This window comes from Salmo salar, chromosome 02 (genome assembly GCF_965601325.2).
Source record: "Salmo salar chromosome 02, fSalSal1, whole genome shotgun sequence".
Lineage (NCBI taxonomy): Eukaryota > Metazoa > Chordata > Actinopteri > Salmoniformes > Salmonidae > Salmo > Salmo salar.
In genome coordinates, this window is record NC_138292.1 from 32232372 (window position 1) to 32249462 (window position 17091).

Consider the following 17091-nt stretch of genomic DNA (forward strand, 5'->3'; position numbering starts at 1 on the left):
GCACCAGCAAAGTATTGGCTGTAGGGCTTGGAATAACAGCATCATTGTGTCAGTTGCTGTTTCTGTTTCTCATAAGTTTTAAAATGTGATCTTGTCTGTCTGACCAGGATTCTCAGACAGTGGTTACAACAAAATACTTAATAATCTGATCTGCACCAACTTTTACCTTTTTGTATCTGTTTTCATCTGGTTTCTAATGATCAACACCACCAACCAGGCCGGGTGATAAAGGTGGCCAATTGTGGTCTATAAACCTCTTGATGTCACATCCTGACCAGTATAAGGGGTTATTTGTTATTGTAGTTTGGTCAGGACGTGGCAGGGGTGTGTTTGTTTAGAGTGTTTCGGGGTTTGTTGGGCTATGTTCTGTTTTAAGAGGGGTGTTTGTTTAGAGTGTTTCGGAGTTTGTTGGGTTATGTTCTTGTAAGTCTATTTCTATGTTAGTTCTAGTATGTCTATTTCTATGTGGTGTTTGTTGGGTTGACCTTCAATTGGAAGCAGCTGCTCCTAGTTGCTTCTAATTGAAGGTCCTATTTAAGAGGGGTGTTTTTTCTATGGGATTTGTGGGTAGTTGTTCCTTGTTTAGTGTTTGTTGCACCTGACAGGACTGTTTTGTTCTTTTTTGTATACGTATTTAGTTGTTTCTCCTTCGTCAAATAAAAAGAAGATGAGTATACATATTCCCGCTGCATTTTGGTCCAATCCTTACGACAACCGTGACACTTGAGAATGATTAAAAAAGCAACATAAAATCTTTTTTGAGTGAGGATGTTCACTGTAGGTTTAATTTCCTTCCACACACCACATGAGTACAGTAGTTTCAACTTAGAACTTTTGAACAATCATACCATAGCCTTTAACTAAGACCTGAGAGTTGTTTGCTGCTAGAAGCTGTTTACTGTTTAGGCTAGTGTTTACTGACCTGTAGAACTACACTCAGCAAAAAAAGAAATGTCCCTTTTTCAGGACCCTGTCTTTCAAAGATAATTCGTAAAAATCCAAATAACTTCACAGATCTTCATTGTAAAGGGTTTAAACACTGTTTCCCATGCTTGTTAAATTGCAATGTCCGTACTGTGAGACGCCTAAGACAGCGCTACAGGGAGACAGGACGGACAGCTGATCGTCCTCGCAGTGGCAGACCATGTGTAAGAACACCTGCACAGGATCGGTACATCCGAACATCACACCTGCAGGACAGGTACAGGATGGCAACAACAACTGCCCGAGTTCAACCAGGAACGCACAATCCCTCCATCAGTGCTCAGACTGTCCACTATAGGCTGAGAGAGGCTGGACTGAGGGCTTGTAGGCCTGCTGTAAGGCAGGTCCTCACCAGACATCACCGGCAACAATGTCGCCTATGGGCCGCAAACCCACCGTCGCTGGACCAGACTGGCAAAAAGTGCTCTTCACTGACGAGTTGTGGTTTTGTCTCACCCGCGGTGATGGTCGGATTCACGTTTATGGTCGAAGGAATGAGTGTTACACCGAGGCCTGTACTCTGGAGCGGGATCAATTTGGAGGTGGAGGGTCCGTCATGGTCTGGGGCGGTGTGTCACAGCATCATCGGACTGAGCTTGTTGTCATTGCAGGCAATCTCAACGCTGTGCGTTACAGGGAAGACATCCTCCTCCCTCATGTGGTACCCTTCCTGCAGGCTCATCCTGACCTGACCCTCCAGCATGGCAATGCCACCAGCCATACTGCTCGTTCTGTGCGTGATTTCCTGCAAGACAGGAATATCAGTGTTCTGCCATGGCCAGCAAAGAGCCCGCATCTCAATCCCATTGAGCACGTCTGGGACCTGTTGGATCGGAGGGTGAGGGCTATGGACATTCCCCCCAGAAATGTCCGGGAACATGCAGGTGCCTTGGTGGAAGAGTGGGGAAACATCTCACAGCAAGAACTGGCAAATCCGGTGCAGTCCATAAGGAGGAGATGCACTGCAGTACTTAATGCAGATGGTGGACACACCAGATACTGACTGTTACTTTTCATTTTGACCCCCTCTTTGTTCAGGGACACATTATTCAATTTCTGTTAGTCACATGTCTGTGGAACTTGTTCAGTTTATGTCTCAGTTGTTGAATCTTGTTATGTTCATACAAATATTTACACATGTTAAGTTTGCTGAAAATAATCGCAGTTGACAGTGATAGGACGTTTCTTTTTTTGCTGAGTTTATGTGGGTTAAGATGTGCTCTGTCCTATATTAGTTTCCACTGTTCTGAAGCATTTTAGTTTAATTATCGTCCATCATGAAGCTACACACTGAAGAAGGATGTTAACCCAAAACGTCTGTGTATGCTATCCTTGATGCAGTAAAAATAATTGTAAAAGATCGTCAGAAACTGTTTTATTGTGGACCCTTTAGCTACATTTTTGCATGTGTAGTTTCATTAATCTCTCCTGTTTTCTTTTACAGGTCTTGCATCATCTATCAAAAGTGAATGGGAAAACCCAAAGAACAGAGATTGAGAAATAGCTCCATAACATGGCTGTAGCCGGATGTCCAGATTATTTTCTACACCATCCAAATTATCAGGTAAATAATACATGTATTTTACTAGATGTTTTGTACCATCTATATTTCAGTACATTGACCTCTTTGTCTTTGTTCTTGAGTGTTCATGTGTAGATTTCAAATGTTTTAATATGTCAGAGATATCAATTAATATGGAATAGCAATTACGAATGTTACAATTGCTCTCATTTATTACTGTGATGTTTTCTGTTAAAACTGTTGGCTTAGACCATAGCTAACCACACCATCTATCAGACCTAGCTTCAAATATGATTTATTTTCTTTCAGTAACTTTGAGCGTTTACTTGAGCCTGGCTGCAGTGCCAGTTGGGCAGGGTTTTCACTTTTGTGAGTATTCCATTGGTACTTTTTCACAAGGCAAAGTTCAAGCAAGCACAGCTAAAGTGTTAAAAGGATTTCAAATACTATTTGAACCCAGGTCTGCCATATTTTATAAGCTCTTTATTAGCTGTGGTAATATTCTAGTGTTTGCTGAAGCAGCACAATTTGGGATTTGGAACACTTATTTACACAAGTCATAAACGTAAAAATAAAAATAAAACGCTCTAAATGCATCTAACATATGGAACTGTATATAAAACTATACATGGAGTGGTTAGGAAAAGACTGTTTGAACACTCCCAGTTCCCCTGCTATAAGCCCTCCCTCATCCCAGAGCCAGAGCTGAGGGAAGGCGGGAGAGAGAAGTAAAAACCAGAGCCCCACTCTCTCAGCTGGGCCGTAGCAAAAAACCTTGCTGTGAATGTACCTGTCATGGTCAATAGATTTAGTGGCAGAGCATGAATGAAAACAGAAATGCCAATGAATGGCAGTGGCATGGACGCACATTCTTTTGGGCTGAATACATTGATGGTAATTCACATGGTGCATGGCCCAGCATGGGGAATCTGGACCCGACGTAAGACCGTCAGCAGTGGTCTCAATCAACAGATTAACCGGATTGTTTTGAGGGGCTTTTAAAAAAAAAGTTTTACATTGTTTGTTTCCACGTGCAGCAGTTCAACCCCAGTCCAGTGGGAAATAGACTATCAATCAGCCTGGTCACTTGCCCTGTAGAGGAGAGTTCAACCCATCCAGCCCTAAAGGGCTATTTAGGAAGCCTGTGCTGTGGGGATTTTAGCTTGTCATCCACCACCCACCCTCTCCCTTGGGCTTTCATTGTGGTTAAGGCTAAAGAATAGAATATGAATAGGCTATGTCCACTTTTCTAGTATAAGACACACTCGTTTAGTCATGCAGCTAAACTCAAAGTATCTCAGCTAGCGTAACAGTTCCTAGAAGTAGCTAGCCTATGCATCTGATCTCTTCCTCCACGGGCTCATTCACACTGTCAGTTTTTTCATTGGTAAATAATGGGCAGAAACAGTTTCTTTATCCTGGGGTTATATAACTAGTAAATGTTATGGGATTCTGGGCTCAGCTCCAAGGCGGTGTTGGAAAGAGAGCGAGAGAGAGCTGGGTGAACTGACTGGAGGTTTGCCACAGCACTCCAAGGAAAGCTTACCAACTTAATTACTGTATTGAGTAGGACTATTGAACTGGATTTTATATGGATGGAATTGTCTCAGTTTTTGTACTTTCAATTAGAGCTGGGGGATATGGACCAAAATCCATATCGCAATAAATTGCCTGAATTGATGCAATAACAATAAATAGAACTATACGTTTATAAAAAAAATAACAATTATGATCCTTTAAACTACTACTACTAGTTTGATGGAAATTGTCCCGTTAAAAATCACCCATTTTAGGAAACTTATTTCATTTCAAATTTCACATTTAGTAGTATAGTATAGTAGTATAGGCTACTTATAGTAATGAACGATATCAGCAAAAGTGATGGATCATTTCCAGTTCATCGTCCCAGCTCTACTTTCAATTAAACACTGTGTGAAAGGTCAGGTGTTTGTAGTCCTGTTATGAGTTTGTGCTTATGGTCTGGGATGCCAGTGAAGGAGAATTGTATCTTCTGAGTCATGTTCATTAGTCACCAAACAGAAGAAAATGGTCAGAAACAGGGAGGGTCTGGACACAAACGTTTAATTTTCTGTTTCAAAAAGTTTTCAAGCGTTTTACGTTGCGTGCCCTAATGAACAGAAGTCTGGTTTTTCTTTGTTTGGTAGATCTGGAGGGTCGCATCATGTTTCCATGTTGGGTCAGTCAGTGATGGATCGATAGACTTCTGTCATCAAAGATGGTACAGTATATAATAGTGCAGTACATACAGTGGGGTCTGAAATGATTGACACCCTTGATAAAGATTAGCAAAAATGACTGTATAAAATAATTAAAATACTGAACTATATTGTATGGGGAAATTATATTATTTTATACTAATACGATTCCTCAAATAAGAAGATTTTGTTTAACAAATAATATTTTTGACACCCCTAAAGATTCTTCTAAATAAAGTAGCAATGACTACATCAAGCCTGTGACTCTACAAACTTGTTGGATACATTTGCAGTTTGTTTTGGTTGTGTTTCAGATAATTTTCTGGCCAAAATAAATTAATGGTAAATAATGTAGTGTTTCATTTTGGAGTCACTTTTATTGTAAATAAGAATAGAACATATTTCTAAACACTTCTACAGTAATGTGGATGCTACCATGATTACGGATAATCCTGAATGAATTGTGAATAACGATGAGTGATAAAGTTACAGAGGGTCAAAGATCACAAGCTTGATGTAGTCATTGTGTGCTAGGAATATGGGACCAAATACAACACTTTTGACTACTTTATTTGTAAGGATCTTTAGGGGTGTCAAAAATGTAGCCCCCTACATTTAAAAATAATTGATGACTTGTTAAACAAACTCTCTTTCTCTGAGCAATTGAATTAGTATAAAATAATAAAATGTCAAAAAATGTTGGAACATACAATGTAGCTCAGTATTTTAATTATTTATTTTCTACCCAAAATTTTGCTCATCTTTATCAAGGGTGCCAATAATTTGGGACCCCACTGTAATTGATGTAGGCCTACGTGTAGGGTTATGATCTTTAATAGTTAATGGACACATGGATTGCGTTCTCGCTCTTGGTTTGCTTCTAATAGGTCTTTGGGTCACAGTGTCTGTCGAGTTAACTGTATTGATCCCCAGAGGGGTAACTGGGTTTTGCCACCAGCGGCAGACATACAAGGCCAGTGAGACAGTTACGTGAAGGTTCACTGGCAGTGCCAGACATTTTTAACTGGGGAAGCTTTTTAATGGAAGGACTGTCCGGCCAGCAATCCCAGTTGATTGGTGTTTATTCTGACCATAGACACAAGGAACCACATTAGATGGCTGTGGATTTGTGGTTCCTCGCTTGCATGTCAATATCAGACTGGGTATTTTGTAATCAAACATCATAATAACAAAACATTTAAAAAATACAATAAATATAAGTACCTGACGATAGACACAAGGAAGCACATTAGATGTGCAGGACAATTGTATGTTGATGCCTGTAGATTCGTGATTTGTCTGTTAGCATGGAAATAACCTACCATTACAATTCGAACACGCTAGCTAACTCGCTCTTACAGCAAATAAATACAAAAGCACATCCCAGGATGCCCCCAATATCTAACAGGCACCGTACACATTTATACATCAAGACATATACATAATGAACTCGTACACATTGTAAATATGGAAATAGAATAAAGTATTTCAGGACGTGACCTACCAATTGCATGTCAATATCAGAATGGGAAGAATTTACGTTCGTGATCTCCCCCTATCTGAAAGCATAACCAATGGTATAGCACCTATCGATATGTAAATTCAACCAACCAATAGGAATACATAAACATTGAATACATATTTCTGCAGTGTCAAGGGGAAACATAACTGTTACACAAGCAAAATACACTTGACTTCAATACATCCTCAAAAACATTCATATTGTTACCTGAGAAGATCCTATATATGATGGGATACATTCCATAGCTTACTATTATTGTAGCCAGGCTGCCTTGCTAGATACTAGCTAATTTTTACAACTTTGCAATAAGTCAAGTGCAACAATTTTGAAACTGTGTGTCTGTTGGTCACAAGTTCTCCATGGTGATCTCTCTGCTCTTGTCCGCCTGTAACCTCTGTCCTAGTAAACAGTCCTACCTGGTCTCTCAAAAGGTGAAATGCTTTTACAGGTTGAGGAGCTTAATATGATAGTAGAAACAAGATCATAGGTCCATCACAGCCTGATCCAGCCTTCCAGGAATCTAAACTCAGACCATCTCCTGTGCATGAGGCGCTTTGAGGGTGCTTCACACCGTTAATCGTGTTAGAGTTCAAAGCCACAGAGCCGCTCTGACTATTGTAACATATGTCAGCAACTCGAAAACAGCCAAAGCAATGAGGTTCGTAAATATGTAATAATGAACCATTGGACTATGGCTGCTACACAGCTGTGGACTTAGTATTGAGCTCAAGAGTCTGTGTTAAATAGTATTGTGGTTAGTTTAATGTTTTAGTGTACTGAATAGACTAGGCATATTCCTTGGAAACAGAGGTTGGCCTACTTGCTAAAGTAGTTTCCATTTGTCAAGATGGCTTACTGTTTCAGTTTATACTGACTGTAAAATGTAAATAGGATTCCGTGCAGGCCTAAACTCTGAAGAAATAAGTGACATTTAAAGATGCACTATGCAGAAATCGCTCCGCCATTTCCTGGTTGCTACAAAGGGTACCACTTTACTTGACACCCAGCATCATAACACGTTATGACACGGTCATAACCATGTCATAACCGCTGACATAACTTGTTATAATATGGTCATAACACTGTCATGACACATTATGTTTATGCTATATATATATATATATATTTTTTTTAAATTAACCATTTTAAGTGATTGTAATTGTGCACATATTGATGTCAGACATGCACCTACCCCAATGCTGTGTTTCTGATGACTGGGATGAATGCAGCAGCAGATTTCAGGAGCAGGACAAGACACCCTCTTTTTGACTGATGACTGATATATGGGCATGTATGGCATTATCTGGCATTATGATGCTCATAATGCTTCTTGACAGTGTCATAAAGTGTATTTTCTTAGTCCAAGTGAACCAGGATGGCCATAATGCTTCATGACAGTGTTATTTAAAATATGATGAGAAAGCATGACTGTAAAGAATTCATTACAACAACTAAGGATTTAAGAAACAAACCTTCAAATGAAAGGAAACTTCTTGAAAGGGAAAAACTAATTTTAATAAATGTGGGTTTTGACATTTTTATGTAGGTGTCATAACCAGCCATAAAATAACGCAATATATGTCACAACATGTGTAAATATGTGTCATGACTGTGTTATGACCATATTATGACAGGTTATGACAAGTTATGTCAGTTATGACCATGTCATACTGGGTGTCAAGTAAAGTGTTACCAAAATGGTAATAGTTTGCCTAATTTCAGTTTGTGACAAAACAAGCAAGTATAGTATAGATAATCATTGTACCATCTAAACTGCTGTGAAATATATTTTCAATAACCAAAAATATTGTATTTTCAGCTGCTTGAAGCTGGTGTACAAAACAAAATTTAAGCTAGGGATGCATAGAAATAGTGCACGTAGATCTGCCGCTTCTTAGACTTGCTTTCAATGAGAATGATAGATCTATAACTCACATTTCTATGTGAATTCGGTCAGGTCGCCCAAAAAGTGACATACTGCAGGTTTAAACGATTCAAAGAATTGAACTGCCTAGAATACGATTACAAGGAAAATCTCTATGGAAATGACAGGTTAAATACAAATGTTCAATGTGAAGCAGCACATTATAACATTGCTCATAGAAGCATGAGTCAAAGTTCTGCAGAGAGAAATATATATATAGGTTAGCTATAGGTTTATCATTTTGTCTGCAGCTATGTTGACTCTGTGTCCCGAATGGCATCCTATCCCCCATGTTGTGCACTACTTTTGACCAGGGCCAATAGGGCTCTGGTCAAAATAAGTGCACTATGTAGTGAATATCATGCCATTTGTGACAAAGGCTCTGGCTTCACGCTGCTGTAGCCATTAAAGCTGATCTTATTCCCTGAAACACATCAGTCTTTGTAGAGCAGTACATTCTTCGCCTTGAGTTTTATATGTGTTTTTAGAGTGAATGAAGTGGGGATTTTTCTGGCAGAAGCATATGGTTTTCTGTTCCTGGAAGTCAAGCTTTCTTGTTCTGGTTTTTCTTGGAAGTAAATAGGGAGATTCAAAAATCTGGTTCTTTTACTTTATTTTTGAGACACTGACCGACAGGAAAGGTTTGGGTTGAGCTGCGTTTGTTGAATCAGGATGCATTTTAGGCCTCTAGTGGGTTACAAGACAAATGTGCCCTGACTTGTAAAAGAAGTTCAGTGTTTCAAAGCTTCTCTCTCTCCACCAGAGAAACCTCAATGGAAACCGTAGGCTTATCTACATAAACATACAGCAATAAAATCTGCTATTTAAATTGGTATTTGACTTTACCATGGTGTTGCAGGGCTAAGTATCCTACTGAATTAGGCTACTAGACTAGGAGTTCGGCGTCATCTAGCAGTAGAGTAGGCCATTTCACCCTAGCCTCTAGTCCACAATACATCCATGCACTTGTATTTAGGTTAGCATGCAATGAAACTCTATGACAATTGGACCACATATTGTTATTGTTTTTATTCAGGAGAGTTAAACAATGTGACTTTTGAACGTAATAGAATGACCAATGGAAGTTCAAGGTGGGAGAAATTGTGACCTTTTCTGGAATGTTAGGTAGCATTTAAATGATCCTTAGTGTGAGGATTATGCTGGTTTTATAGAGAGCTAACATTTAGGAAATGCCTCATGAAAGTTAGTAATGCACTATGCAAAACCACAACATCAGTTATTGAGGAAAGTGAACCAGTGTTGAGTAGTATGAATACGCCTACCAGAATAGAATCTAGGCCTAAACATGAATAGGCCCCTACTTGTTCAGCGAGGTAGCCCTGCATATGGAAAGAGGCTGTGTTTATTTTATATTCTAGTGGGTGTACTGGGTGTGTTAGTGCCGGACGATAGCAATACAGGAATGACGTACAGTAGCCTACTGTACTTAACAGCTGTTAGGCTATTCTATATCCACCCATTACTGTGGAAACAAATAATAGGCCACACCTATTCTCATTCTCGTCCTCTCACTCTGTGTGTCTCCAAAGAGACAGCACAGTGTGGAAAGTCCAAATTGAACTCTTGATCTTCTTACTTAATTATGTATGCTAATAAGGAACTCAAATTGCTCTCAGGGTGTTTAAGAACATTCTATTCTAACAGACTAGCCTTGACGAGGACTGTCAGCAAATCAATAGTTTTTATCGCACATAACACAACAGTTATTTTTTAATCCGAAAGCATAGTGCTTCTTCTTAGCAAAGCCCCATGAAGGACCCATGTGTGATTATTGTGTCAGGCACTCCCCTTTCAACACCACAACCCTAACATTGGCCTTGTCTTGACCTTGTTCAAACCCCTAACCTCAGCCTGAACCATACCACTGTCCCTGTTCTTAACCCTGACCTTATCTTGGCCCCTACCTTAGTCCTGGTCCCATATCTGCCTTATATCTGGCCCTTTTTATAAACCTGACCCCAACTTTACTATGCCCCCTCTCTACGTACTAACCCTAGCCTACGTTTGAGTTTGTGGCAGAGTAGATCATAGAAAAATATGAATTATTCTATTAATTCTATTTCTATGGTGTAGAATGTAGGTGGCCATGTTTTGAGATAGCATCACTAAAACAAAGTGTTTGTAGTTGCACTTTATTTACCACTCTAAACCCAACATATAGTGGGAAGGTGTAACGGTCGTCGTCGCAAGAAAACCAAGATGCAGCGGAGGTTGTGTGTTCATCTTGATATTTAATAAAAATGAACCACTACAAACAAAACACTCGATAGCAACGACAGCAAACAGTCCTGTCTGGTCCCAAATGAACAAAACAGAAAACAATCCCCCACAAAACCCAAAGGAAAAACCTGCTCCTTATGTGTGTCTCCCAATCAACAACAACGAACTTCAGCTGTGCCTGATTGGGAGTCACACACGGCCCAAAACAAAGAAATACAAAAAACCTAGAAAAAGAACATAGAACGCCCACCCAATGTAACACCCTGGCCTAACCAAAATAAAGAACAAAAAACCCCTCTCTATGGCCAGGGCGTTACATTAGGTCAATAGTTTCATCTCAGAGTGTCTGAATTGAGCTGGTGTTCGATTGTGTAGAGTTTATTTATTGAAGTGGGCTCCTTCAAGTTGTGAATCATACTTACCGAGGGTCGACCATGAAAACCAGTGTTCAAAATGACGAAAGACTGTTCGAGCCTCCAAGAAGACACAGTGTTCTCTGGGAGCATGTGTTTCTGTGGGAAGCCCTGTAATCGTATCAAGTTCTCTGCTACTCGCTGTTTAGGCCTACATCTGAGGCAGAACAAAGCAAAGTTGCTTTAAAGAAAACAACTAGCCTATCTACCGAACAACTAGCATAAACACTGGGGAGAACTCTGAACATTGGCTTTCAACGCTGTGGTTCACCCAGTGGATCGCTTTCCACACCTGTACTATCTCCTCTGGACACCGTTCTACTGAACACTTTCTATGGTTCTACTGAACACATTCAATGCCTGGATTAATATCCTATAGACTGAGAAACGAGTCCTTCTGCTGTGGACTAACAGGGAAAGCAGACCGGACGAGTTTCGTGCGCAAGTGTCACAATATAAATTAACGTGTCCATGTTATTCACTCATTTTATCCATGCACATCAACGAGTGCCTGTGTTGCCGAATGCTAAAATACGCGCAGCAATCTTCTCATTGGTTTTCACAAGCACACAAAGCATACATGCTTGAAAGATGAAAGAGGAGAGTTAATCAAAGTTAACTAACTAAAAACTAACTAGGCTTCCCCTTTTATCTGTGGATTAATCATCGGAGTATATAAACACACAATTTTGTATGACTCCTGCTCAAAACTTTACAAAGATCCAGCAAAAAAAAGGACCATATGCATTTCAGGTAAAATAACAACCCCAATGTTCATCTCCTAGGACAAACTAGCTAGCAATAGCTTACTACAACAGTAACTGCTTCCTAGGCTTTGACTGAAGACAACCGCTTACTGCCACAGTAACTGCTTCTTAGGCCTTGACTGAAGACAACCGCTTACTGCTACAGTAACTGGGAGTCTCCCGAGTGGCGCACTACAGACCCTGGTTCGATTCCAGGTTGTATCACAACCGGCTGTGATTGGGAGTCCCATAGGGCGGTGCACAATTGGCCCAGCATCATTGTAAATAAGAATTTGTTCTTAACTAACTTGCCTAATTAAATAAAAAATAAAAACTGCTTCCTAGGCCTTGACTGAAGACAACAGCTTACTGCAACAGTAAATGCTTCCAAGCCCTTGAAAGAAGAAAACTGCTTACTGCAACGCTAACTGCTACTGAAGACAACAGCTTAGTATGGAGTCTTCTTAATCAACCCAGAAGCTGATTCTAGTTCATTAGTCTCTTTACCATAATCTCATATCCAGCCTAAAACATGGGGTGGTTGGGTGGAAGAAGAGGCAACTTGGTATGTTGCCTCTTCATGGTAGTGCCCTGCGCTGCTCTGAGGGGATGCTCTGGTTTAGACCGGCAGGAGGAGAGCCAAGTATAGGCCTGTACACACACATACACACACACGCGCTTGGGCGTACATGCACTGCAATGAGATTGTGTTGTTTTTTTAACCTCATGATTGACCAGATTGATACTGCATACAATGCGGTCTTATCCAAATGAAGGTACCTCTGCGTGTTAGACTAGATAGACAAAGACAAACCCAGTGTTATGATGTGATGCTGAAGTTGTGAATAAATGCTTTTGGCATATGACTGCTATGTTGGCTTTTTTCTCAGCAGGACAATGTAGACCGAGCCTCCAATCACAGACCAGCAGATCTAATTGGGCCGAGTTTCCAGAAGTCAACCAACCGGAACTCTCCTAACCATCAAGGTTGGTGTTCTTAGAATGTCAGTACTTAGAAATTGGCATGGAAATATTCATTTGATTATTGTGTCACAGCTCAAATTATTTGACAGATGTAGACTAGTTTTATGGTGTAAGTATTGATGGTCTGTCAGTACATTTCCAGAAGTAGGATGTAACATATTTGAGGCTGCATAATTGACCTCAGAAAACAAAGACAACTGTTTAATAATAATAATCACAGTTTTTTCCTCTGAGAATACTAATGTCACTAACAAGATTATGTTCTGAGATGCGGCCTATTTGTATTGGAATTGCAGCTTCAGACGATCCTTATCACATTGTTAATTCCCAGATCCGAGATTTGCAGTCTCATTTTCTGTATTCCAGTTTAATTGTGTGTGTGTGTCTTTTCAGTGTTTGTGTGTGCATGCGCACACGCTTTGATATGGGTGGGGGTTACTGTTGATGCATTTTATGGCAGAGGGCTCCGTTGCTCATTAAGTTCAGATTAGGATGAATATTCGGGGGCTCTTCCGCTGTAAACATTTCAGCAGTTCAAAGGGGGATTTGTAAAGACATGGGGTGCCATTATAATTAAGCTTTCAATCTAATTGTGCTATACAAATTTCATCCATGATAATCGGAGCATGAGATTTACGCACAATATTGCCCCAGCATGGGATGTAAGTAAAGCTTGAAGGTTTTTGAACTGTCTGGTAGTGGATGAGAAAGCTTGGTGCTGTCGTGGAAATAAATGGAGCGGAAATTACATTGTAATTTTTTTACTGTCAAGGGAGAGCACTGCACTGGAATTTATGAATGGGGAAACATTCCATTACAAGTGATCTATAATAATATGAGAGTTAGGGTAAAAAAGAAAAGAATGCTAGAAAAGAACGCTTTGTAAAAAATATATTTGCCACAAAATGTTTATGTGCCAAGACCTCCCTCCCTCCATAATATCAAGATCAGATTGAGGGAATAACCATTGTATACTTTAAACATTTTTACATTTACATTTTAGTCATTTAGCAGACGCTCTTATCCAGAGCGACTTACAGTAGTGAATTTCATGTCATGCATTTATTTATTTTTAATTTTTTTGTACTGGCCCCCCGTGGGAATCGAACCCACAACCCTGGCGTTGCACACACCATGCTGGCGTTGCAAACACCATGCTCTACCAATTGAGCCACAGGGATGACCATGAAAGGCAACTGTTCATTGTTTAGACCGTTGAAACTATACATTTAAACATTGGTCAATATTATTGATAACGCATTGTCTAATATCCATATAGATTTAACTTTTTTTTTTAACTGTTCGAGTGTCAAATAAAAAACAAACAGTATCTTTAGTACACAAGGCGCACACTGGAAAAACAATATGTGCACATTTACAGTTGAAGTCGGAAGTTTACATACACTTAGGTTGGAGTCATTAAAACTAGTTTTTCAACCACTCCACAAATTTCTTGTTAACAAACTGCAGTTTTGGCAAGTTGGTTAGGACATCTACTTTGTGGATGACACAAGTAATTTTTCCAACAATTGTTTACAGACAGATTGTTTCACTTATAATTCACTGTATCACAATTCCAGTGGGTCAGAAGTTTACATACACTAAGTTGACTGTGACTTTAAACTAGAGGTCGACCGATTATGATTTTTCAACGCCGCTGCCGATTATTGGAGGACCCAAAAAACCCGATGCCGATTAGTCGTCCGATAAAAAAGTTTTTTTTGGTAATATTGACAATTACAACAATACTGAATGAACACTTATTTTAACTTAATATAATACATCAATAAAATCAATTTAGCCTCAAATAAATAATGAAACATGTTCAATTTGGTTTAAATAATGCAAAAACAAAGTGTTGGAGAAGAAAGTAAAAGTGCAATATGTGCCATTTAAAAAAGCTAACATTTAAGTTCCTTGCTCAGAACATGAGAACATATGAAAGATGGTGGTTCCTTTTAACATGAGTCTTCAATATTCCCAGGTAAGAAGTTTTAGGTTGTAGTTATTATAGGAATTATAGGACTATTTCTCTCTATACCATTTGTATTTCATATACCTTTGACTTTTGGATGTTCTTATAGGCACTTTAGTATTGCCAGTGTAACAGTATAGCTTCCGTCCCTCTCCTCGCCCCTACCAGGAACACATCGACAACAGCCACCTCTCGAAGCATCGTTACCCATCGCTCCACAAAAGCCGCGGCCCTTGCAGAGCTAGGGGAACAACTACTCCAAGTCTCAGAGCGAGTGATGTCACCGATTGAAACGCTATTAGCGTGCACCCCGCTAACTAGCTAGCCATTTCAAATCAGTTACACCAGCCTAATCTCGGGAGTTGATAGGCTTGAAGTGATAAACAGCTCAATGCTTGAAGAATTGCGAAGAGCTGCTGGCAAATGCACGAAAGTGCTGTTTGAATGAATGCTTACAAACCTGCTGCTGCCTACCATCGCTCAGTCAGACTGCTCTATCAAATATCAAATCATAGACTTAATTATAACATAATAACACACAGAAATATGAGCCTTTGGTCATTAATATGGTCAAATCCGGAAACGATCATTTCGAAAACAAAACGTTTATTCTTTCAATGAAATACGGAACCGTTCGGGTGGCATCCCTAAGTCTAAATATTGCTGTTACATTGTACAACCTTCAATGTTATGTCATAATTATGTACAATTCTGGCAAATTACGGTCTTTGTTAGGAATAAATGGACTTCACACAGTTCGCAACGAGCCAGGCGGCCCAAACTGCTGCATATACCCTGACTGCTTGCGCGGAACGCAAGAGAAGTGACACAATTTCCCTAATTATAAGAAATTCATGTTAGCAGGCAATATGAACTAAATATGCAGGTTTAAAAATATATACTTGTGTATTGATTTTAAAGAAAGGCATTGATGTTTATGGTTAGGTGCAACGACAGCGCTAAATCATCACCCATTTGGCGAAGTAGGCTGTGATTTGTTGAGACATTAACAGGCACCGCATCGATTATATGCAACGCAGGACACGCTAGATAAACTAGTAATATCATCAACCATGTGTAGTTAACTAGTGATTATGTGAAGATTGATTGTTTTTTTATAAGTTTAATGCTAGCTAGCAACTTACCTTGGCTTCTTGCTGCCCTCGCGTAACAGGTTGTCAGCCTGCCACGCAGGCTTCTCGTGGAGTGCAATGTAAGGCAGGTGGTTAGAGCGTTGGACTAACAAGGTAAAAATCTGTCGGTCTGCCCCTGAACAAGGCAGTTAACCCACCATTCCTAGGCCGCCATTGAAAATAAGAATGTGTTCTTAACTGACTTGCCTAGTTAAATAAAGGTGTAAAAATAAAAAAAATCGGCCAAATCGGTGTCCAAAAATACCGATTTCCGATTGTTATAAAAACTTGAAATCGGCCCTAATTAATCGGCCATTCCGATTAATCGGTAGACCTCTACTTTAAACAGCTTGGAAAATTCAAGAAAATTATGTCATGGCTTTAGAAGCTTCTGATAGGCTAATTGACATCATTTGAGTCAATTGGAGGTGTGTACCTGTGGATTTATTTCAAGGCCTACCTTCAAACTCAGTGCCTCTTTGCTTGACAACATGGGAAAATCAAAAGAAATCAGCCAAGACATCAGAAAAACAATTGTAGACCTCTACAAGTCTGGTTCATCCTTGGGAGCAATTTCCAAACGCCTGAAGGTACCACGTTCAGCTGTACAAACAATAGTATGCAAGTATAAACACAATGGGACCACGCAGCCGTCATACCGCTCAGGAAGGACGCGTTCTGTCTCCTAGAGATGAACTTACTTTGGTGTGAAAAGTCAAATCAATCCCAGAACAACAGCAAAGGACCTTGTGAAGATGCTGGACTAAACAGGTACAAAAGGATCTATATCCACAGTAAAACGAGTTCTATATCGACATAACCTGAAAGGCCGCTCAGCAAGGAAGAAGCCACTGCTCCAAAATAGGGCTATCTTCTGTATACCACCCCTACCACAACACAACTGATTGGCTCAAAGCATTAAGAAGGAAAATTCCACAAATTAACTTTTAACAAGGCACACCTGTTAATTGAAATGCATTCCAGGTGACTACCTCATGAAGCTGGTTGAGAGAATGCCAAGAGTGTGCAAAGATGTCATCAAGGCAAAGGGTAGCTACTTTGAAGAGTCTCATCTCAAATATACAGTGATCATCTGACTTCTGTGATTGCCAACGAGGGCTTTGCCACCAAGTACTAAGTCATGTTTTGCAGAGGGGTCAAATACTTATTTCCCTCATTAAAATGCAAATCAATTTATAACATTTTTGACATGCGTTTTTCTGGATTTTTTTGTTGTTATTCTGACTCTCACTGTTCAAATAAACCTACCATTAAAATTATAGACTGATCATTTCTTTGTCGGTGGGCAAACATACAAAATCAGCAGGGGATCAAATACCTTTATCCCTCGCTGTAAAAAACACTTTTTTGGTTACTACATGATTTCTTATGTGTTATTTCATAGTTTTGATGTCTTCACTATTATCTAGA

General features: G+C 39.7%; 1 protein-coding gene across 4 annotated transcripts in view; it reads left to right on the forward strand.

The window, feature by feature from the left end:
* LOC106579904 (growth factor receptor-bound protein 10) overlaps window positions 1-17091 on the forward strand; it is a 91923-nt gene that overhangs the window by 27986 nt on the left and 46846 nt on the right. Inside the window, exons 1-3 of one of the 4 annotated variants that reach the window (XM_014160279.3) lie at window positions 2429-2548; window positions 4672-4745; window positions 12459-12555. In XM_014160279.3, coding sequence (XP_014015754.1) covers window positions 4743-4745; window positions 12459-12555 — 100 coding nt within the window. In that variant the 5' untranslated portion in view covers window positions 2429-2548; window positions 4672-4742. Of the gene's footprint in view, window positions 1-2428; window positions 2549-4671; window positions 4746-12458; window positions 12556-17091 lie in introns of those variants that run through there. The other 3 variants (XM_045702222.2, XM_014160263.3, XM_014160270.3) reach the window with 3 other exon arrangements.